Source organism: Camelus bactrianus, chromosome 10, assembly GCF_048773025.1.
Source record: "Camelus bactrianus isolate YW-2024 breed Bactrian camel chromosome 10, ASM4877302v1, whole genome shotgun sequence".
NCBI classification, from domain to species: Eukaryota; Metazoa; Chordata; class Mammalia; order Artiodactyla; family Camelidae; genus Camelus; species Camelus bactrianus.
The window spans coordinates 69,811,238-69,835,984 of record NC_133548.1 but is presented as its reverse complement, the minus strand read 5'-3'; the positions used below and the strand labels follow the sequence as shown (position 1 = coordinate 69,835,984).

The 24,747-nt window shown below is 35.0% G+C and overlaps 1 protein-coding gene across 5 annotated transcripts in view; it reads right to left on the bottom strand.

The window, feature by feature from the left end:
- Positions 1-24,747, bottom strand: part of DYNC2H1 (dynein cytoplasmic 2 heavy chain 1) — a 264,075-nt gene that overhangs the window by 207,667 nt on the left and 31,661 nt on the right. For all 5 annotated transcript variants that reach the window (XM_045515383.2, XM_045515381.2, XM_045515382.2 and 2 more), the window contains exons 15-31: positions 24,466-24,564; positions 23,285-23,424; positions 22,972-23,200; positions 21,997-22,124; positions 20,304-20,419; positions 16,785-16,912; positions 13,408-13,557; positions 12,481-12,686; positions 11,392-11,547; positions 11,188-11,302; positions 10,462-10,632; positions 9,124-9,506; positions 8,456-8,588; positions 8,229-8,346; positions 6,522-6,634; positions 4,477-4,596; positions 1,015-1,165 (exon numbers count right to left, since the gene is read on the bottom strand). In XM_045515383.2, coding sequence (XP_045371339.2) covers positions 1,015-1,165; positions 4,477-4,596; positions 6,522-6,634; positions 8,229-8,346; positions 8,456-8,588; positions 9,124-9,506; positions 10,462-10,632; positions 11,188-11,302; positions 11,392-11,547; positions 12,481-12,686; positions 13,408-13,557; positions 16,785-16,912; positions 20,304-20,419; positions 21,997-22,124; positions 22,972-23,200; positions 23,285-23,424; positions 24,466-24,564 — 2,656 coding nt within the window. The remainder of the gene's footprint in view (positions 1-1,014; positions 1,166-4,476; positions 4,597-6,521; positions 6,635-8,228; positions 8,347-8,455; positions 8,589-9,123; positions 9,507-10,461; positions 10,633-11,187; positions 11,303-11,391; positions 11,548-12,480; positions 12,687-13,407; positions 13,558-16,784; positions 16,913-20,303; positions 20,420-21,996; positions 22,125-22,971; positions 23,201-23,284; positions 23,425-24,465; positions 24,565-24,747) is intronic.

Here is a 24,747-nt window from a genome sequence, read left to right as displayed (position 1 = left end):
GATCGTGGAGAGGGAGGAGATTGTAAAAACGACCCTATAAACGTATTTCTGAACCCCTGGGCTCAGCCTGAAGCTGTGCAGGAGAGCTCCTCCTAAGCATGAAACTCCTCTAGGCCTATTTCGGGTCTTAGAACCCACCAAGCTTATCTCAGTGCCTTTGTACTTTGGCCCCTTTGAGAACTGACCACTAGGGGGCCCACACGTGGGAAAGACCTGAAGATCTCAAGATCTGAAGACAACTGCAAAGACTCTAAAAACAGAGCTGACAAAGGAACCACAATCCACAGAAAGCTGGTCGAAACTTGTGGCCAGAACCCAAAAAGATCACTTGCTAACATGAAAATATCAACATTATCCAGAAAATTTAACAATTAACTCAGCCTCATCACACAACATTCATAATGTCCAGGATATAATCCAAAATCATTCAACATGCAAAAAAACAAAAAAATGCAATTCATATCAGAAAAGACAATAAAGGTGAAATGAAGACATTCTCAAACGAAGAAAATCTGTAAGAATTCACAGCCAGCAAACATGCCCTAAAAGATACACTAAAGGAAGTTCTTCAAGCAAAGAAAATGATCCCAGAAGGAAACGTGGAACATCAGGAAGAAGGAAGAGCAACAGAAATGGTAAGCATCTAGGTAAATATAATAGACTATTCTCAGGTGCTTTAAAATATGTTTGATGGTTAAAGGCAAAACGTATAACATAATCCTATGGAGTTTTCAATGTAAATCGTTGTCTTATAATATATACAAACTACAACATAAGAAGGGGATAAAGAAACCTATATGGTGGTGAGGTTTCTACATTCTATTTAAAATAGTAAATTATTGATTCTAAGTATAATATAAATCTATGTATACTGAAATTCCTAATCTCCAAAATAGATACACAGATAATTGATAGACAAAAAAGCGCAATAGACAAATTAAGATAGGATACCAAAAAAAAAAAAAAAGTTCAAATAACCCAGAAGTAGGGAGAAAACGGAACATTTTTCCATACCAGTATTTCCTGGATCTTCAGAACTTGTATCAATGTTTGTATAATGTTCTAACTTATTCACCAGCTGTGTTTCAATCTGATGAAGACTATGATCTTTGATAGCATTTTCCACATCTTCAGTGAATTTAATCTGCTCAGCCAAGCATAATATCTAAAGAATAAAGCATACAAGAGAAGAATTATTTTTAAAAGGTGAATTTACTGAGAAATTTTTTTAAAATTTAAGGAAAGATACTTTTCCAAATTTCCAGTTGCACACTGGATCCCTCTACCTGAATGTCTTACTGGCACCTCAAATACTAACAGAGCAATACATTTGTAGAAGAAGCACTGTGTGATGCAGCTCCAGCATACTTCTCAGAACTCCTCCTGTACTGTTCGATAAGCTCATTTTCAGGTCTTAGAACCCACCAAGCTTATTATAACCTAAGTGCCTTTGTACTTTCTTCCCATGACTCGCCTCATGAATGGCTTCTTTTCAACCAGTGAGATGCAAAGATATCAGAGTATGATGCATTCTATTTAATAAAAAGGGTACTCTTGTAGCATTCCAAAATAATCTCCCAGTATGCTACTGAAGTCTGGAATTTCAAAATCCTTATTTTATCTTAAATGAAGATCTGTCTTGTGAAGAAGGGTATAGCTCAGTGGTAGAGTGCATGCTTAGCATGCCTGCGGTCCAGGGTTCAAGCCCCAATACCTCCATTAAAAAATAAATGAATAAATAAACCTAATTATCCCTCCAAAATTAAATTAACAAATTTAAAAAGTACCTGTCAATTTCAGTCTAATACCCATAAATAGAAACTAAATATGGGACCAAGACAGATAGCTTCATGTTTATATAAAACATGAAATATTAACACTCTTTGAGAGATTGTGTATAATAGTACCAACAGAGCAAGGTTACTGACAAAGCAAATTATACATTTAAACACCAGCTTTTGAAAACTTTTAATACTTCAATACAATTCTGAGATGAACACGGAAAACCAGTACCCTCCTTTACTCTAAACATATGATCCATCATCAAATATAAACACCAAACCTACTGACCAATTACTATTGAACAGATTGTTTATTCTGATAATATCACCCAGAAAAATCATCAAATGCCTCTATTTATCTGACTGACTCATTAATCATCTATATATACACTCTACAACTTAACAGAGCAGGCTAAGCCGCTCATATTCTAACTTAAGACATTGTAGAAATATCATATTCAGGTTATTTAATGAAAGACAAAGCAAATTAGTAACTTTCAGGTCAAAGTCATCTCTCATACTTGGCAGTACAAAACTCATCAAGTTCTTTAATCAAGTATATGGTGAAGCATTGAAACAAATCCAAATACACTTTCTGAGAAAAGATTTTGCTTTCTAATTTGCACATGAAAATGTTCACTTGCCACCTCAAAACTAATACTCACTTGGATTTTCCTTCAGGCAATACTACTGAATTTTTGTATTAAAAATTGAGATATTGTGCATTTATAACAGTCAACTATATGATTTCTGTGACAGGCTAACAAAAATGATACAATACAATCTTGTCACATTATCATTAAAATATCTGAACAGACACCAACATTTTAATTACCTAAAATGTAATGGTCACTAAGAGTGCTCTGTAAACACTGTATGATTTAACCTTCGAAATGAGTTGCCATGTAGGTATTATTAAACCCTCTTAACTACGTGTCAAAAAGAATCACTCAAGAGTGTAACTGGCAAAGGCAGGAGTTGAACCAAGGTCTGTCAGATTCTTTCTACTTTATCGTGCTGACACCTTCCCAGACCAGAAAATGCCTTTTCTACATTATTTCAGGTCCTTACAAAAACGTCTTCAGAGAACTGAATTAACAGTATACAGTTACCTGTACGAGACATTCACGTATCCTGTTACACTACCCAATCCTCTTACATAGATGTTCCTGAGATGAATTTTTCTTAACATCAACTGCTAATAAACTAGAATTCTGTTTTGGTAGATAATGAACTGTTTATGTTTTCAGTAGTTCACATTTTTACATGACTGCTCAGAGCCCAGAAGTAAGTTTCAGGCTCAAATTCATCAACTTTCTTTAGCCTGTAGCTCCCAGTATATCCCCCCATACAACTGTCATTTCCCAAATGCAATTATTGTGCAATTCTTACTTTTGTATATTTTTCAATATTGTGTATTTTATTCTAACTCAATTTAAATACTACCTGGAAGCTCACAGAGTACTGGGAAACATTTCCAGAGGTAAAAAAGCAGCTTAACTCTGACTATGCAGTGGCATTATTATTCTTTGGTGATTACTTTTCTCTAAGAACTTAACATTTTTTAAAAATATATTTTAGTTTGAGTTAAAATGCTCAAAGATCCAAATGATATGAATGATAAATAGTCTAAGAAGCTAAAATGTTCCAAGTTTCCTATTTAACTTCTTGCGCTTTAAAAGAACCAACACAAAAACTTGTTCTACATAAACGAGTTTATACTGCATAGCACAGGGAAATATATTCAAGATCTTGTAGTAGCTCACGGTGAAAAAGAATATGAAAATAAATAAATGTATTATCATGGATGACTGAAAAATTGTGCTGTACACCAGAAATTGACACAACATTGTGAACTGACTACAACTCAACAACAACAACAACAAAAACTTGCTCTAATAACTACTACCTATTTCAATCTGAAAAGCAAATAACAATTGGGTAGCTTCTCCTATGAGAAATCAGAACATGTGAGTGCCTGCCTTTCATGGTCCTTAAAAACTAAAGTTCCTGATACCCTAATTCTACAGTATTAGTCTCAACTGGCAATAAAATAAACCCTGAACACGGCAGGACACTTAACCCCAGGCTTAGTGCTAGACTTTAACAGGGACCAGAGTGAGTTTGGTCTACACATACCTAGTATCCCATGTTTCCTGTGAACACTGAGCTGCAGTGTTCTCTATGCCAACCCAGCATCCTAGCTCTCTGCCTCCCTGCCAAAGCTCTAGTTCAGTGCTGTGACTGTTTCAGACCTACACTAAATCTGCAAAACTCCTGCCAGCTCCAACTTCAGATGAGTCCGTGGGAAGGGTGGGGGACAGTGTTATAGATCCTGTGCCTCCATCAACAACAGACCAATCGTCTGGAACACAGAAACTACTAGAGGACCAATTCTGCCTCCCAGCTCCGTTCCCCGCTGGCCTGGGCTGCTCAGATGTCAGCAAGCCTTCTGCGCGAAAGCATGTGAATCACAGCTGACTGATGGAGCCGGAGGAGAGCTTCACTCTCTGCAATTCCTCCCTCACATTTTACCGCTGAGGGAACTCAGAATCAGAAGTTAAGCAATTTGTCAAAGTTAACTGTCAGATAAAGGGAGAACAAGGATGCCGGCTGTCTGAGCCGCCGGACCTCTAGGTCAGGGATCTTCCAGTGACGCCACGCCCACCTCTACTCCAGACACAAGTCCCCTTACCTGGGAAGGGAAGAAGGAGGGGTCGATTGCACCCTGAGAACTCCGTCCAGTAGTAACACATTCCGTCAGCAACTCTTTCAAAGTCCGCTTCATTTCCAAGGCTAAATCATTTAACCAAGTCTGAAAATAAAATTAGAGATTATACTATTTCTTATTACACAAGCCATAAAACAAATATATAGTCTAATGACCCTATTTATTTCAGGGGGAAGGTTATAGTTTCTTATTTACTCTCACACTCCCAAAATATGTTATATGACATGCTTTTTTTTTTTTGGCAGGGGAGACAATTAGGTATTTATTTATTTATTTATTTATTTATTTATTTATTTATTTATTTTTTAACAGCGGTACTGGAGATTAAACCCAGGACCTCGTGCATGCCAAGCACACGTTCCACCACAAAGCTATATCCTCCCCCTGGCACGCAATTTTTTTAATCAATAAATGATTTAAATATATTGAAGAAAATAATTTTTTCATCTCTCAGGATAACAGTAAGTGTGAAAACTCAAAAATTTGTGGTTAGCTATCACTATCAGCTATACAAACCAAAAAAAATGAACATTTTTAAGAAGTAATCCATTCATTTTCTCATTATGACAAATCAAACCAGGTAGTTGGGCCAATAAATTAGCGCCACAGTGACTAGCTGTGTCCCGTGGCTCACACTAGCCTGATGATCTCAGAGGCAGAAAGCTGTAACGACTGGAAAGGAGAGCTTCATTAGGCTGAGCTAAATCATTTGAGGACTTAAGCTGCCTCTTCAAACCAAACTAATTTTGTTTCAAAGTCAAAACAATACATTTTTCATTCATTTGATTGTAAATAAAATAATAAAAGTTAACTAAAGTTAAAATAATGATAATTGATGGAAATAGCAATGAATGCTTAAGGATCACTACTTAACTTTAAGACTATCATTTGCAATAAAACATAAGGGCAAAAACTACAAACTTAAATAGCTTTTCTTCATCACCTACTTTAAGTTCTAGCTTTTTTTTTGTTTATCTTTAGAGCACTTTCCAGTATTAAAAATAGCATGAACTTGTGCCCAGCTCGAAAGCCACTGCAGCTCGAAAGCCACTGCAGCTCAAGAGTGAGAAGCTCACAGCACGCGGCAGCAGACCCCTGCTCCGCTGTCACAGGAGCTTCCAGAGCTCCCCGTTCTCCTCTGCTGGCAAAACTGCCCCAGCTCAGCTGCTAAAAGCTCCTTCTCTCTCTGTTCATCCAGTCCCAGCAAGACTACAAGAAAGGAATCCAAAAACGACAAAAACAAAACTCTTCATCAAATGTGGGAGCTACTTAACAAAACTTCTATACTTTCAATCACCACCATTTATATACTCAACATCCAATAAAATGTTGCGACCTAACCAGAAATGGGCATTTTACTAAACTGTATAGATAAGGCACGGCCCTGACTTATCTTCCAGTTGGAAGATAATTTTGGAACCTAATAATCACAGCTCAGTGTGGTACACCCCACTGCTGTTTGGTTGTAGCTGTGTAAGTGTGTAGGCCTTTGACAGCTCACTCCTAGTCCTGCAGAACCGGTTAACCAGTTGTTCCGTAATGCACTAGCCTCAAGTTTACTCGTTCAATTAAAACATCTCATACAACTCAGATTTTAAAGAAAAAAGAGAACACAAACTTATTAGCACTTATGTTCCAAACAGTATAGTGTACTTAAAGCCAGTGATCTCATTTAATTTTCAAAACAGTCTTTGCAACAGCTAGTAAGACTCCCATTCTGTAGCTAAGTGAGACTAAGTTATATAGCTAATAAGTTGTGGAGATAAAATGAGTATCCAAGAGTCTTTTTGGCTCCAAAGCAGAAGTTTTTTCATAATTACATGCTTCTTTCCAAAGAATAAAAATCCATATTCTCTCTAATGTCAAACATAACAAATTATTTCTTTAAAGATATGAGTTTCCTAAAAGGCCTAAATTAACCAACGTACTCTACAAGTTGACTAAGTTACTTCTGATACAAAGTTCATATAGTTAATCCTTTTCACTTTTACACTTGAAAAAGTACTTACCTCCACATTATTTGACAGAAGAACTTTATTTTTAAAAGGAACAACTTCTCCCTGTAAAGATTTCATGGCAGTTATATACTTTGACTCCTCATCAAAGCACACACTGTTAATACCTATAATACAAAAGCAACAATTTAAACACAAAAGCAGTAAAGGCTTAATTATTAGGCAGTGTATATGATTGCCACATAATACATAATGTATATCACATAATACACATTATAATGGAATAGAATTACATTAATTCAACTATATAATGTAATAAAACAGCTTTTCATAACCAAAAACTGGAAACTTGACTGCCCATTAACAGGTGAATGGAGACACTGATATATATTCAACTGACGATTTTCAACAATAAAAACAAAATATAGTTGTATGCATCTTGAAAACATTATGATGAGCAAAAAAAGTCAGGCACAAATGAGTGCATAAGAACACATACTGATGCCCCTTATATGATATGAGACAAAAAGATAAGAGGAAAAGGGGAGGGTAAACAGGACTTCCCTTCCCCAAAATTTGCACTCACTTTATACGACATAAAAAACCTTAAAACACATAACCTTCTTTGGTCTTCAGAAAAACCCTGTAAGTTATTATTCCCAACTTAAAGACGAAAACTAGATTTCAGAGAGGTAAATTAATAACTAATAAATAGTAGAGGTAGAGCTTCAAAGTAAGCTTTCTGATTGCAGGAGTTTTTTCTACCACCTCCCACACACCAAGTCACAGTTACAGATATAAGCACTCTAATAAGCTTCAGATATATCGTAGTTAAGTAAATACTTCTGTAAAGCAGAGAGTAAAGATTTTAGGTTTTTACAGGTCATAAGGTCTCTGTGACAACTACTCAGCTCTACACCTGTAGCACAGAAGCAGCTATAAACAGTAATGGGCACGGCTGTATTCCTTCCAACGAAATCTTACTTTCAAAAATACAGGCAGTGAGCCAGATATGGCCTGTGGTCCTATAGTTTACTGATCCCTGATCATGTAAGAGATGATGAAAATGTCTTACTTCTTAAAGTTTATTTGAAAAATATAGCTCTTTTCCCAAAAAAATGAAGTATTTCGAGAAAAATAATCATCAGTTTTTGTAAAAAATCAATTCCATATGCAATTAACCAAATAAAGTGATTCAACAAAATGAAAGAATATTGTCATATGCACTATTATTCTATACTTTTTTTTTTAACCAGGCAATCTTACCTTTCCATAGCTTAATTATTATCTATATAAAGATGACTCCCAATTTTTACATCTCCATCCCAGGTAACTCTGCTAATAATTGCCTACTGAGAATCTCCACTGGAACGTCATGTGGGAGACCTGAAGCTCAGTAATGAAGGGATATGTTCTCCTTCACTTCCAGACCTCCGCACACCCTATTCCCCCTGCCTCCTCATTTTTTTCCTCTAGCTAGAAACTATACATTCTTTAGATCTCACCTGAGATGTCATCTTTTCATGCCCCAAAACCAAGCTAAATATCTTCACAGATGCAGCTATAATACCACATACTTACGTCAATCATAAAAACTGTCACGTATTATATTCGTTAACTTACTAGCTTGCCTCACCCCCTAAACTAAGTTCTCTGAGTGTATGATCTGTATTTTAACGAATAGTCTGCCTAAGAGCCTAATATTACACCTGGTCAATAGATGAAACAAGAAATATCTGTTGAGTAAATGGTCAATCTTACCAGCAAACAGCTTCTTAAGGTGAGACTGAATGACTGATGGGTTGGTAGACTGGCCCAGTATTTCTAATAAGTCATCATCACCAATAAAGTAAAATCTTGGAAACACTGAGCGTTTTTCCTAAAAAGAAATAAAATAAAAACAAGAAGAATAGTCTTCCCTTTTCAAATCATTAAGATATTACAGTACTTTATAATTTATTACATAAAGATTTTTTTTAAAAACATGCCTCCAAAAATTCATTTAATGATTTCTGACATCTTTGGAGCTGATCGAGTATCGTTAGTAGAGAATTTCTGATTCCTGCATGAGTAGTTAACGTTGTAACTCTACTGTCTTTCTTGATGTCGGTCATTATTGACCTGCAGAAGGAAAAGAAAAGTTATTTTCACATCTATTTTAACAGGTTTTGGCTGAAAGAGCGATATGGAGACTACCTTAAACAAACAGTAACGTTTAACAGCAATGCATCATGCTTCTAATAAATAATGCTAAAAATTAGTATCCCGTTACCACTTTTAACCTCCATCATCGCACATCGTCCTATTTCATTCATTCACTAAACAAATATTAAATCCTACCTCACAAAGATAATGGCTCAGTGATAAAGATATTAAATAATTTCTCCAAATATTCAAACAGAAGTATGATAAATGCTAACAAGGAAAATGCTAACAGGGTATTATAAGAGTTGCTAATGGGGCAACCCCTAACCAATGGTTTCTTTGAGGAAGTAATTGGAGCTGAGATTTGAATGATGAACAAAGACAGTAAGTCAATGAGTGGAAGGGAAACAGATGATGCTAATGATGTAAAAGTAATTAGCTTGTATTAACCACCTCACAATATGAATCAAAAACTGTCATGTATGTCTTTCTCTTATGTAGTTGTACTCACCTAAAATCTTCATCAACCCTGTTGAAGCGTGTCTGTTCTTTTGGCAATGCTCCACGGCCAAAAATGGGTTCCAAATACACCCACTTTCTCTGAATATGGTTTAAATTCTGTAGGTATTCATCTAACTCTGCAAGTTTTCTCTCCCAAATTGACACTTTATCTTCAAATCCTTTATAATAAGGAGAATCCTTTAAGGACTGAAGAAGGCATCTATTATCTCCAACTTGATTGACTATGTCTTTCCAGTCTTTAATTAGCTTGATAGTTTGACTTTGGCTGTCTTCATAATCAGTCAAGGTAAATACTGCTCCAACTCCCCAAAGATCAAGTTCCCGTAAAGCTTCTCTGATTGTCACTTCACCCTGTGCCCGACTATTTAAATCCTATTTAACACAAAACATCCATATTTATTACTTCAACATTATCATATAAATAAATTACAAGATATCTATTTTATAAGAAGATATATTTTTATTTGGCTTTTCACCATAAGGCAAAAAAAATGTAAATGGATATATTTTACATGCAATCCAAGAGAATTACTGACTAATATATCAAGGGATATCAGAGATTAAGTATCCAGGTTCACACTGTCAGAATATATACAACGTTCTGCCTTATGCTTTTTACTTCTAAAAAAACAAAACTTAAGCATCCACTGCAAAACACAAAAACAGTCTGGCTTATTTAATATTTTGCAGACCTCAGCAATTTTACTGTAACTTAACTGCACCTCTAAAGTGATTCACAGTCGTCTAGAGTTACCTCCTATAGCAGCTGTGCTCTTGCAGCCTCATGATTATCTACATATACTGCAGGGTTATTAGCAAACATCAAAGTGCATACATTAGACTGAACATAAGACAACTTGACATCCAGTCCTTTTACTTTTACATTGAATGGGTCGAACACAACATAGAAAGTCTGCTAGTTAGAATTGTGCGGATTTTACTTTTACCTGAGATCACTGTTAAATCTGATTAGCAAATTGATTCCTGGCTTAGTTCTCTGGATATCCCATAGTATAAATCTATTTTGTGTAAAATGATTTGTATTCTTTTGCCTTTTGATTAAAGCTGGCACCCTTCTTAATGTCAGATGTATCTTTCATTTCAGGTTTTTTTCCCACTCTCTCAAAGAAGAGGTTTATATTGTCTCTCTCCCTCCACATAGTTTCAGATGTATTACTAATGAAGGAATTATGGAATAACGGAATACTGTCACTATGTTAAGGGAAGAATGAAATTTAACTTGCCGTTTTATTTAAATAAAATACAAAGCAAAATCGTATGTTGATAAAGGTCAGATTTATGAGATACTTATAAAAGTGGTTCTTACTTTAAGGTCTGAAGCTTTGGCAACAATTGTATCAGCTACTCTAAGCAGATCACCAAAGAGTAATTTTTCTAGACTAGTTCCCCTAGGAAGGCCGAGTAAGCGAAACAAGTCAAGCCAGTGATCTGGAGAAAGATGCTCCCCTCTCACATACTTCAAGATAGGAACTGCAGTCTGTTAAAAAAGAAAGAAAGAAAGAGAAAAAGACACATGCACACATGCATACATAGATCAGCAAAATGCTTATTATTTAATTTTAATTACTTATAAAATGTTTTATTAGTATTATCTTATTTAACAACATTGAAATCAAATTCTTAAATAGAATTGTATAAAACTTTATTAATAAAAACATTGCTGTGGATACACGCAAATTTGCCTTTGTGGCTTGATATATTTTAAAACATGACCTAAAATATTTCTATTTTTATGATTTTAGGATATGACCTATATTCTAAATATGCTAAATGACCCATAACCTAATTGCTAAATTAAAAACATGGCAATTTATAACTTTAACCATAAGTTTCTTAGTTATAACTTCTTTCAAATTGTAGCAGAAATATCAGTAACTTCTATGGTTTACTCTACATTTTCTATTTTTTTCATGTAATGGAATCATTAAAAAATATATAAACTAAAATTACAGTTCACTCACTACATAATAAAAAGATACAGGAAAGGTCCAAATATCATTTTTAAATAGTAGGATAAGTAAAACTATCTTACTTTATATTTGTCAACCTCTGCTTGTAATTTCACTGTCATTCCTGAATGTTCTTCAGTCTTTCTTAATCTGTCATGCCAATTCATCAAAAATTCCTCAAACAGGTATATCTTAGTCCTGTAAAATACCAGAAATGCACCTTCAAATTTATATCCCCCAAAACACGCAAAATTATCAAGAATCTAAATATTGTTTATGAATCAAACCGAAAAGTAATCCAATCTTCATTGGCCATTTCTTGAAATCCCTGTTGAAATTCTTCATAAAGGGCCCAGATTTGTGCACAGCTCTCAATATCCTTAGAGACGCTATATGCCAGAGAGAAGTTGGGCTCTTCCAGTCCAAAATGATGGCAATCATCACTATAGAAACAGGCAGTAAAATATAATTGATTTTAAAAAAAAGAAAAACTGTTAAATTACTAATTAGTTAAACTTATTGATATTTAACTGGATTCCCTGTGTGTGTGCATGTGTATGTGCACATATCTGACAGTGGAAGTAGACGATGGGGGACTATGCCTACTTTATATGAGAATTTTCTACCAAGGTATGGCTGCTTCTAAGTTCATTAAAATGCATTTTTTCCAAAGGAGTCAAAGTTAGTAATACATATAAATATATTTTATGTACATAATATATACCATATATAAATATTCAGAATTATATAAATTAATGAATTAATGTGACAAGTGATTAATATTAATATCCATTAATATTATTCTCAATTGAAAGTATTAGCTTCTAGAATGTAAGCTATTCTTCATCTAATCAGTGTAATGCTATTAAGTGTGGTACTAAAACCTCCACTCACTCATGAAGGCAGTTAATTTGTGGATGCATTTGTCTAAACAGACAAAACCAAAAACAATAATTAAACTTAGTATCTTGTATTATTATAACATAAAACAAATGTTTCTCTTTGAAATCTCATTATCTTGCTAGGTTCATTTTTCAGAAGCTCTAAAAGTAACTTTCCATTTTTAAATATAATGAGATCACAGAAAGCCAAGTATCCCAACTACTTAATTTAACTTTAAAGTAAATTTAATTTCCTGTACTACTTCTAGGCCTAACCAGAAATTTGCTTTTCTTTTAAAATCCTTATATAATTTAACAACTGCTAAGGAAGCAGTAGCATGAGCACTTACTATTGGTATTTTTAAAACTGCTGAAAGTTTTAAAGTTTTAAGGAAAAGACATTAAGATAACAGATATAAGAACATTACTACTTAACATATAAATATAAAACTTTTTTTCAAAATGAGCACTATCAATTTTAAAGAAAAAACATACACCAGCTTTTTCCTTATGACTTCAAGATCGTCAAATTCCATTTTTTTCTCTTTTATGGACTTTGCACTCTTATCAAGAGTATTTTGCTGGCCAGTTTCAATAACATCATCACCAGGCTTTAGTTGGTCCCAACGAGCTTTAAATTTTTCCAATTCTTGATAATAATTGTGAAGACGTGATTTCACATTTCCTTTCATCACTTCAATCTATAAGCCAATAGACTTTATATCATTTAATTTGAAATAAAAATCTCACTTTATATTCAATTTTTTATTTCCAACATTTTCTATTTAAAGGTCAAAAAACCAATAGCAGCTTTTCAAAGATTTTCAATTACTGATTTCAAGTGCAATAAAATAACTCAAAAATAAATTAGACCAATAAGTTTAACAATAACAAGAGATGTACTGCAAACATCATGACAGAATCACTCATGTGATTAACAGCATCCAGCACAACTATCAACAAAATCAATGTGGTAAGAGAATAGTTTGATCTATGACTGCCCGTTGTTCTGCCTGAGAACACAGCTGCTTAACAGAGGAGGGCATGTCCCCGTTTCCTGTGCAGCTAGCAGCCATAAGTCTAAGTGCAGGCCAATAGGATACGAGCAAAACAGATGTGTACAACTTCCAGACCATATCCTTCAGAGACACCATGCATAGTATATAAACAAATTTATTCTTAAGAAAGACTGAAAAGAATGTCACATACATTCTTGGTGTAGGAGTAAGTGAAGATAAATTATGTGACAAGATCATCATTTGTACAAAGTGTTTTACTACACAGAAGTACTGAGAGAGGTCAATTTCATCAGCAATATAAAATTCTTACAAACTTGAGCTTTCATGGAACAAAGATAAGCAAGAAATCTTAAGTGTGAAAAAAATTATCTTCATTTTAACAAAATGACTAAAGGATTCTTACCTGATCTTTAATCATAAGTTGGTGACTTTCCATCATCAACTCAAATTTATCCCACTTAGCTTTCAGATTACTAATTGTCTCTAAACCTCCACCTGCCACAGTTCGTAAAAGTCTGTTTTTATCTTCAGCTTCTTGAAATAAGGGCAGAATCTAAAGGTTAAATGAAATAACTTATAAAAAGCAACCTATCGTATCAAATTTGTTAAAATTCTATTTATTTTAAATTGTTTCATGATTTACTCTTTTTTAATCAAGAATTTTGCTTTTAAATAATTTGCTAAATTCCTGAAGTTTCTAATACTTATTATATACCAGGTCATCTAAGGCACTCAAACATCAAAGGTTAAAAAGGATAAAAAGTAGTAATATGAAACTGAATTAAACCATGAATATATAAAGACAATACTATAACTGTTCAAAGAAATTCTTTTAAGAGTTACACTCATAAGAAAATGCTAAAGAAGCTTCTAAAAGAATTAAGATTAGTTAACTTACGTTCCTAGTTAATCACTAAATTATCCAACATAATATAGCAAATGGAAAGTCATGAAAAAAGGTACTTAAGAAAGGGACAACTGAAGAAACAGAATTAAGCTCCTGTATTCCCCTGAAATGCTCTGCTGACTATGTACAATTAGCAGCCCGTTAAACCGTCTGGCTGCAGGTCACTAAGTGCTAATCTGCTCAAATTGCTTCTAGACCTTTTAAAGCACCATAAAACAAGTGTCCTATAATTTATACTGTACTTTTACTATTCAACAAAGCAATAAAATCCATTCAAAGGTATTTAAAATCACTAAGGATACAAAATAGACAACAACAAAAAAATTCAAGTGTATCTCCACGACCAGTTTGCAATTCCTAGACAGGATCAGTTCCACCTGAGAAACAGGAGAAACAATGGACCAAGAAGCCATGCTGTACTAGGAAAATCAGTGAGAGAAGAAACAGTAGGATTCTAATTTCCTATACTTGTGAACAGCACTCAACCTGTAACAACATTACAATAGTTTCCTGGCCTACCTGTATGCATTCCTACTTCTTCAAATCCATGTACCAACAGAGACACATATCAAAACACAATTCTGTAACATATTGCTGCTTAAAACCCAGCAATGACTCTTCAAGGCCCACAAAGTCAAACCTAAGACCCTCAGTGTGGCTCCCATGGCCTAGATTCCGTCTCGCTCTTTATACCGTCTCGTGCCGCTTCCTGCCACGTTGTTGCTCCCAACGTACATCTATTTCTCTTCTCTTAGTCTTTGTGATGATACACTTCATGTCTTTCGTCCTACTTCATCATCAATCTTGTTGCTACCTCCGTCTATGTTTGAACTCTAAATTTTGTAATGCTCAAACCTGATTCCATACCCTCTACGGTGTTGTCAATCAGGTGATCTAGTTCAATCCTATGGCTTTAAATATCTTGAATATAAAGATGACTTTCAAAGCAGTATCTCTAGTCTTTACCTTTATTCGAAATTCTATATTCCTCATTCTGACATCAATCCGCACCACTTCCAAACTCCAAACTCCCCCCTCCAGCCATGCTTATCTCAATAAATGGTACCATTCGCTTCCCACTCAAGCCAAAAACCTAGAAGTTGTGTTTACGTCTCTTTCTCTAATCCCCCTCTACTTTTATTGCATTAGAAGGCCTTGACGCTAACCTCTAAAATACATCATCCATTTCTCTGGTTGTCTCCATCTCCTTTGCTCCTACAAGGTACAAGCGTCTGTCGTCTCTTTACCAACTGCAATATCCAACTAACTGACATTAGACTGCTACTTTTGTCTCCCTGCAATCCACTATCTACAGATCAGCCAGAGTAATCACTTCAAAAATGTAAACCACATTGTGTCCCTTTCCTGCTTAAATTCCTCTAAGGACTTTCTGTTACTCTCAGAAAAACTCCCCAAACTCCTAATGATTGTCTAAAAGTGCCTTTATAATCTGGCCCTTGCCAACCTCTCCAATTTTACCTCAAACCATTTTCTTCCTTGAATAGTATGGCTTTCTTGATAACTAAGTTTCTTGACGACATTTGCATCTATCTCTTCCACAAGCATAGCAAGCTCCTTATCTACCTTAAGATCTTCGTGTTTGCTGCTCAATCTGCCTGTGAATCTTGGAATGGCTGGCTCCTTATCTTTCAGGTCTCGGTTCAATGTCATCTATCTGAGAAGGTCTCTGTGATCACCTACCCTAAGAAACATCCCCTGTTGAGCATGCTCGTTCTCTCACTGCTCCAGCTCCTCCTCTCTGTCTACGTGTGTCTCTCTGCCTCTCTCTCTCTCAATGTTTCTGTCTCTCTCTCACACACACACACACGAACGTGAATTCCATGAGAACAGAGCATGTTCACAGCTGCAACTCTTAACTCCTAGCACAACTCCTGGAATGTATCAAGTGATCTCTTAAGTATTCATCATATAAATCAATGAATGAACTGAATAATTTTTTCTTCATTTTTGGCATTTTAACATCAAGACAATGACACATGGTAACAATAGCAAAGCAAAAAAGAATAAGAAAGAAGACCAATTATTTAACTTTCCCATCCATCCAAGTCTCACACTGGAGTTCTATCCCCATCTCCCCCATAATCACACCTCTGATTTAGCTAACTGCCACAGCTCATAATGCCATTCTTTCTTTTGCTACTTCCTTCTAATAGACAAGTATGTTATTTTATTTGCCTTTAAACCCCCTTTATATCCTTAAGCCTACCATATAAAAGTTTGTAATTCCTTCTGCCATGAAGGTATATTATTTCACTCACCTCTAAACTATCTTTACAATTTTAAGTCTCTCATGTAATAGGAATACATAAAAGTTCATATTCTATTTTCAATTATTTCTCCTCCTTCCTCTAAACATAACTAAGATCATCTATAATATTTTCTATAAAATTTTTTGACTTGCTTATTCTAGGCTCTAGCCTTCTGAAGCTGTTTTTATGAATATTTATCTTTGTCTCTAATTATGAGTTCCTCCATCGTGTGTGTGTGTGTGTGTGTGTGTGTGTGTGTGTGTGTGTATTCCTAACTCAGCTCTAACTTCACACTTCAGCATCCTAAAAATACAACCCTGGAAGTAACAGCATGAATTTAAGTTTAGTCTTACTCTAGCAAGTCACATCATAAATAGACCACAAATACTTCTGAAAACATTAAAAAGAATTATTGTTACTGGTTCATTACACCAACATAACATCAAGAGTCCAATCATGAACTGAGCAATTGGACTAGATTATATGGACTTCCTTGTTATATTGACATTATACAGTATTTTTAATAGTCATATAAAATTACCTAATTTAAACATCTCCAGTACAGTTTAAAAAAAATGAATAATTTTACGTTGTGATTCTCACCTGTGGCTTCCGTTCCTGAAGCTTACTGTATTGTAAATTTGCATTACCTATCTCTTCCACAGATTGGGGCATAATTGTTAAGATTTCCATAGCCTCAGTAACAAACGTATCAATTTCATGTAAACGAGCTGAATAGGTAACATTGAAATATAAGAAATATTATCACCAAAAATATTCAATTACATAATTTCTAAGTCAAGGCGTGTTAGAAGTAATCACTACATGAAACACATTACATCCTAAGTCATCATTTGCTTTCATAAAACAAAATTCAAAACATAGAACAGGCAAAGAAATGTCCTCTTACGAAACTGGTTGTTTCACATTATATTTTGAAAAGAAATTTTAAAATGTACTCAATTCCCAGTAAATTTTGCTCAAAATTTTTAACTCAGCTTTTTAAATAATATGCTTTTGTAGATACTGACAGGCATATATAGAATAGATAAACAAGATTATACTGTATAGCACAGGGAAATATATACTAGATCTTGTGGTAGCTCACGGCGAAAAAAAATGTGACAATGAATATATGTATGTTCATGTATAACTGAAAAATTGTGCTCTACACTGGAAATTGACACAACATTGTAAAATGACTATAACTCAATTAAAAAATGTTGTTAAAAATGCTAAAACAGTTCAGTTTAAAGGAAAAAAGAAACACTGGGATATTCTGGAAACTAGTACAGGAATACCTTGTTTTATTGGGCTTCACTTTATTGCATTTTGCAGATATTGCATATTTTACAAATTGAAGATTTGTGGCAACGCTGCATGGAGCAAGTTATCAATGCCATTCTGCCCTGAGTATTTGCTCACTTCACGTCTGTGTCACATTTTGGTAACTGGCAATTTTTCACTTTTTCATTATTATTATGTTTGTTATGGTGATCTACGATAAGTGAGCTGATGTTACTACTGTACTTATTTTGGGCTGTCATGAGCCACACCCATTTAAGATGGGGAACTTAACTGAAAATGCTGTATGTATTCTGGCTTTTCTGCCTCCCTATTCCTTGGGACACAACAACATTGAAATTGGGCCAATTAACAGGCCTCTAAGTGTTCAAGTGAAAGAAAGAGTAACACATCTCTCATTTTAAATCAAAAACTAGAAATGATTAAGCTTACTGAAAAAGGCATGTGTAAAGATGGGAGAGGCCAAAAGCCAGGCTTCCTGCATCAAACAGCCAAAAGGAAAGTTTTTAATGGACAATAAAAGTGCTACTCCAGTGAACACACGAATGGTAAGAAAGCAAAACAGCCTTGTTGTTGGTATGGAAAAAGTTTCGGTGATCTGGACAGAAGATCAATCCAGCCACAACAGTTCCTTATGCCAAAGCCTAATCCAGAGCAAGGCCTAACTCTCTTCAAATCTACGAAGGCTGAGAGAAATGAGGAAGCTGCAGAAGAAAAGTCTGAAGCTAGCAGAGGTTGGTTCAAGAGATTCAAAGACAAAAGTCACCTCCATAACATAGAAGTTCAAGCTGACGCAACAAGTGCTGATATGGAAGCTACAGAACGTTATCCAGATGATCCAGCTAAGATAATAAATGAAAGTTGCTCCACCAAACAGATTTTCAATGTAGACGAAACAGCCTTCAATTGGAAGAAGACACCTTCTAGATCTGGACTTTCACAGGTAGAGAGGAGATGTGAACGCTCAGATTCAAAGCTTCAAAAGGCAGGCTGATTCTCCAAAGAAGACATACAGATGGCCAATAGGCAAATGAAAAGATGCTCAGCATCGCTAATTATCAGAGAAACGCAAACCAAAATCACAATGCGGTATCTCCTCCCAACGGTCAGAATGGCCATCATCAAAAAGTCTATAAATGAATGCTGGAGAAGTTGTGGAGAAAAGGAAACTCTCCTTCATTGTTGGTGGGAATGTAAACTGGTGCAGCCACTATGGAAAACAGTACAGAGGTTCCTTAAAACTAAAAACAGTTACCATATGATCTGGCAATCCCACTCCTGGGCATATAGCCAGAAAAGCCAAAAACTCTAGATATATGCACCCAATGCTCACAGCAGCACTATTCACAATAGCCTAGACATGGAAGCAACCTAAGTGCCCATTGATAAATGAATGACTAAAGATGTGGTATAGACACAATGAAATATCAGACAAAGACAGACAAGTATCATATGATTATCATTTATATGTGGAATCTAAAAAAATGATACAAACGAACTTATTTACAGAACAGAAACAGACATAGACATAAAAAACACACTTATGGTCACCAAAGGGGAAAGGGAAGGGAGGGGGAAATTAGGAGTTTGGGGGGGGTACTAAACCTCAGCGGTAGAGTGCGTGCTCAGCATGCATTAGGTCCTAGGTTAAATCCCAAGGACCTCCTTTAAAATAAATAACCTGATTATCCCCCTGCCAAAAAAAAAAAAAAAAATAATAATAATAATAATAAATAAGGAGTCTGGGATTAACAGATGCATACTACTATTTATAAAATAGATAAACAACAAGGACCTACTGCACAGCACGAAGAACTATGTTCAGTATCTTATAATAACCTATAATGGAAAAGAGTCTGAAAAAGAACAGATACAGATACACACACACACATATGAACTAAATTAATTTGCTCTATACCAGTAACTAACACAACATCATAAATCAACTATACTTCAATTTTTTAAAAAAAAGCTTTTTTTAAAAAAGACAGGCTGACTCTCTTGTTAGGTATAATGCAGCTAATTCCTTTAAGCTGAAGTCAATGCTCATTTACCATTCCAAAAGTCCCAGAGCCTTAAGAATTATGTTGAATCTATTCTTCCTGAACTCTATCAATGGAACAAGAAATCCTGATGACAGCACATCTGTTTCCACCATGGTTTACTATTTAAAGCCCACTGTTGAGACTTCACTGTGTTCTTATTTTAAAAAATTTCCACAGCCCACCCAACCTTCAGCAACCACCACCTTGATCAGTCAGCAGCCATCAACATCAAGGCAAGACACTCCATTAGCAAAAAGATTATGACTCACTGAAGGCTCAGATGATGGTTAGCATTTTTTAGCAATAAAGTGTTTTTTTAGTTAAGGTATGTACACTGTTTATTGAGAAATAATGCTACTTCACCCGTAACAGGTTACAGTAGATGTAAACGTAACTTTTATATGCACTGGAAAACCAAAAAAATCATGTGACTGGCTTCATCGTGGCATTTGCTTTACTGTAGTGGTCTGGAATCAAACCCACAGTATCTCCAAAGTATGCCTGTAGTTGACTGAAGAGATAAGGATAAATACAACATGCCAGAATCACCTGCCTTTCCCAGTAACATATGCAACAGACTGATACTAGCTCATGCTGCGAGTGATAAGAATGTCTTCAATTTTAGACCTCTCAGGAATTGGACATGGAGATTCCTACTTTATTAACATTACCATTTTAAGCACATTTTAATTCATACTACTTTCTAGATTTTTATTTTAATCATCATTGGCATTCATATTTCATAACTATAAAAATTTAAAAGTGTACTTACCTTGAATGGACTTCTTCAAAGAAAGAACAAGCGTATCAAATAACTTCTGGATGAGATCGTCAATCACAGTCTTCACGGGGTTGCAGTTAATATTTAAACAGTCTACCTTGACAGCACTGAAAAATGCCAATGGACATATTTTGACATGAAAAAGATGAACTAGAGGAAGAGTCTTATTATAACATGATTTTATGTAATGCATTTTAAAACATCACCCGAAAGCATTATTGTGATCTTTAAGCACATTTCAATTTCATTTAGCAAAAATGCCTTACACATGCTACAATGAAGTTTTTCATTACACGATTTTTTTATAATACTCGTTTTTAATCATCCAGTGTGTCTGTTTAAAAAGAAGCAGCGCAATATGAATTACTAAAGTATCAACATGAATATAGTTAAATTTTTCCATGCTTTCTTGTCACAGTATATAACATAGCTACTTAAAGATTTATAAAATAAATTCACTATATTGTAATGAAAGGACAAACAATCACAGAAGAAAGGAAACGAAGATAGGAAGTTACGGATTATCGAGACACTAAAACAATAAACAGTAAGATACAATTTTATATCTAACTCACAAAATCCTAGTTCAAGTATTTCTATCTTAAGGAAGCTTTCCCTGATTTCACCATAAATAGATGGGATGTCATCCTCCTGTAAATCTCCACTGCCTTTAGTTCAATCTTTAATATGGAATATAGACTTTTCTATCTGGTATTAATATCAATTCATAACAACATTTATCGAGAATTTACCCTGTACCAGTAATTTATATGAAGTTACTCATTTAATCCTCAAAACACTGAGATAAATAATATAGTTATAATTATTTTAAAGCTGAGAAAATTGAGGTTCACAGGGTCTAGATAACTGTCAAAGTCATGCAGCTGTTAAGAGTCATCTAACTCCAGAGTCCACTCTCTTAACCTCTGTGTGTACTTGACTTAATCATCAAATAGCCTTGTCTTACTGCACTACCAGAGAGCAAGCAACCTGATCTCAGGTCCTCTGTCTTCATCTTTGTACTCCCATAGGACAAGGTTTTGCATATTGTAAATGCCCCACCAGGTATTTATTGAAAGAAGGAACAAATAAATTAAAATAAAAGTGGTATTATTCTTTGCAGGTGGTATGTGCACAATTAAACAAGGCCCTTCCTTCACAGGGCTTGTTACATAGAGTGGGTCCAGTGACACGAGTTTCTGAGTAAAGGGGACACATTAAGTCATTAATGATTATATGACCAAGCAGCTGGGTCATGAAATGCCCCTCAGAGGGCCTCCTCCACATTTAAGGTGTCTAGATGCAACAACTTGGTGCACCTCCCAGGGCATTCGGAAAGGAAGCAGCGCAGCACAAAATTAGTCAAATGTCTTCCAGTATGCTCCCAGTGGTAGACGCTTACCATTCTGGGACTGTGCCTAAGCGCATCCAATACTAGATCCTCACACAAGATCTGGAGAGCAGCCTCTTCCTCCAGCCTACTCTAACTACGTCTCAGCTCGTAGAGCCTCTAGAAGGGATTGTTTCAGTCTCAGGATAGCTACTCCTAATTCTCAAGTGCCACAGCCCAGCTGTAGCGGAGGTAAGGAGATGGCCTGCCTTCAGCGCTAGCCAGTGAAGGTCCTCATACTACCCCACGGGGCAAACTGCTGTGACAAGCACGACCTTAACTTCACTATTATACCTTGGAAGCCGTTCTGCTTCTTTCCCTTTGATTTTCAGTGCTTTAAAATTTTTCTCCCAATCATGTACAGTAGAAAGATGCGTTTCCACGAGGGCTTCCATATCGACTTGCCCAATTACAATCCACTCCTATTTAAGAACAGAAAACATATTAAAGAAATGGAACTAATAACTTAACATTTAAAAAATCAGGGTCCAACTATTAGGAAGTAAGTTTCAGTTTAAGTACGTAAATACGATTACTTCATAGCCTAACGAATGAACAGGAAAAAAACAATTTAATATACAAAAGTACAGTGATCATAAAACTTTGAAGAGGCTGCAAAAAAAAATTTTTCCTTAGATTCCCTTCTCAAATTTGATGTATACAAAGATAAAATCACTTTTGCAAAACCAAGAGCTACTGCAAGCTACAAATCTGAAAGTACACAGATTTCATTAACTAAATAAAACGCAGAAGCAGCGTTGCCTTCTCAATCATATGCTTCAGGATCAATACAAATGAGCAATGAATGCCATTAGGTTTATCTTTGGAGAGTTGGTTGGTATGATGCACCTATCAACAAAAGGAAGTAGTTAAATCATCTCAGTTTAACTTTGAGGGCTTCCCTCCATGGATTGCTCTTGAGCTGAAGAATGAAAAGAGGATGTATTTTCCTGAAAGGAATTAAAAATGACACAACAGAGTCACCTCAAATTCCAAGTTAACATAACATTAAAAAAAAAAAAAAAAAAGAGGGAAAAAAAAAAAAAACTAGTTTCTCTATCTTCAAATAGTCAAAGAGAAAAAAATTTTAGCGCAACTTTTTTCTCATGTGCGGCATACACCTGGATTGCACAAGAATCCTCAACGCTGGCTCTCTGGTTTGCCGCATTTTTGTTTTATGCTATACAAGATGAACTGTTGGTTTGTACATTTAATTCTAATTCAATCAGATGAAATATTATACTGGACAGAAAATTACATGTTCCATACCTTATGCTGGTGTAAAACAGCTAACAGTCTCCTAAACAGATCTTCTGCTTTGCTGAAGATAGTCAGAAATCCACTCGCATTTCTATCAATCATAATAGAAAAAATAGCTTCATCTCCTGCCTCACCCACTCCCTTAAACAGGTTAGGGATGCCGATGAATCTCCTCATTTCTCTGTAATATTTAGCCCGGATTTCTTCAAAAGGAGGCCTGAACTGTAACCGTCCTTGTCTGAAAGCAAATAAATAACTTTAAAATATAAACTATTAGAAAATTATAGACTGAAAATTAAACTGGGTTTTTAAAAACTCTTACTTGTATATTAAATCTATGTTTATTTCTGGCAGATTCTCATTAAGTGCTTCTAAGCCCATCTGATACTGATGTTCCAGGGCTTTGTAAAGTTGATGATTCCAGTGCTGCTTCCACGCATGCATGTCACTTGCTTGGAATCCCTAGTGTGTTATATTCATATTGTTTATTTAATAATTAGGTGTTGGAATGAGCTTTCATATAATGCTTTCACATCACATACAATAAAATTACAAGCAAAATAACACCTCATTTTAAATACCCTAAAACATGCAATTCCTTAATTGCTACTTGAATACACAGTCAAATATGAAAAGCTCTAGTCTTTGTACTTATACACAAAAAGATCAGTAAGATTTTCAAAATCAAGTTAATAGCAAATGCATTTTTATGTGGACTTTATTTTATGATCCTAAAAAAAAAAGAACAGAAACGATGGTTTATTTTGTAAATTTCTTAATCCTTTTGCAAAAATCCCCATCAAGTGTAATTCTTCTCTTCCCTTCCCCTCCCCAAATAACCCTCTGCACATTTAACAACATGATAAATTTAAAATATAAGAATGCTCAGAAGTGTAGTTTTTTGCTTCCATATAACTGTAAATCGTTAATTCTAGTATTTTCGTTTTTATTTTTTCTTAAAGTTCTAAGAACTGGAAAATGTAAGCAAGTGTGTAAGATACCTACCTCATATTGCACTGAGATCCCACTACCACCTACTAGGTAGCTTCTACGCTAACTACTTTCACATAGTTCACTTCAAATCAAAACGTGTGGAGCTGACATTTTACCCCCCAAGAAAGGGAAAAAATTCTGAAAACATTATTTCAGTCTTCAGGCTTCTGCCTAAATTTAACTTTGTCACAACTCAACAGACATAGCAATCACCTACAAGAAAACTAACAAATGATAGATATTTAAGCACCAACTCAAGAACGCTATAAAGTCTAAATTGAGGGATTTGGCATTCCTTAAGACAAATAGGAATTTAGTCTTATACTTTTTAAATATAAATACATTATTAATTTACAGTCTTTATAAGTAATTCAGTCAAATTCTGAATTTACAAAGAACTCATTAGTAAAGATTTATAGATAACCTTTGTGAATTTTTCATCAATTCATATATTCACATTCTGAAAAGGTCACATCTCAAAGTGTAGACAGCAATTAAAAGACACTGTACCTGTGCTTCTACACTTGCCAAGCCAGTCCTCAACTCCTGTAATCCATCTTTCCACCGCTGTTGCTGCCGAAGCAAATCAATGTTCATAAGAACTACCACCTGTTAAAAATGAGAGCGTAACAGTCAGAGTACCACCTGAAAAATAGTAACTTTTCAGCGGAAAAACCTGACAGGCACCACCTTCATCGAGTGATCAAGGTTAATTCAACTTATAAGACATATCAATACCAGATAATGCACTGAGAAAGGCAGAGCATCACTTTTGTGGTACTCCTGTCAAAA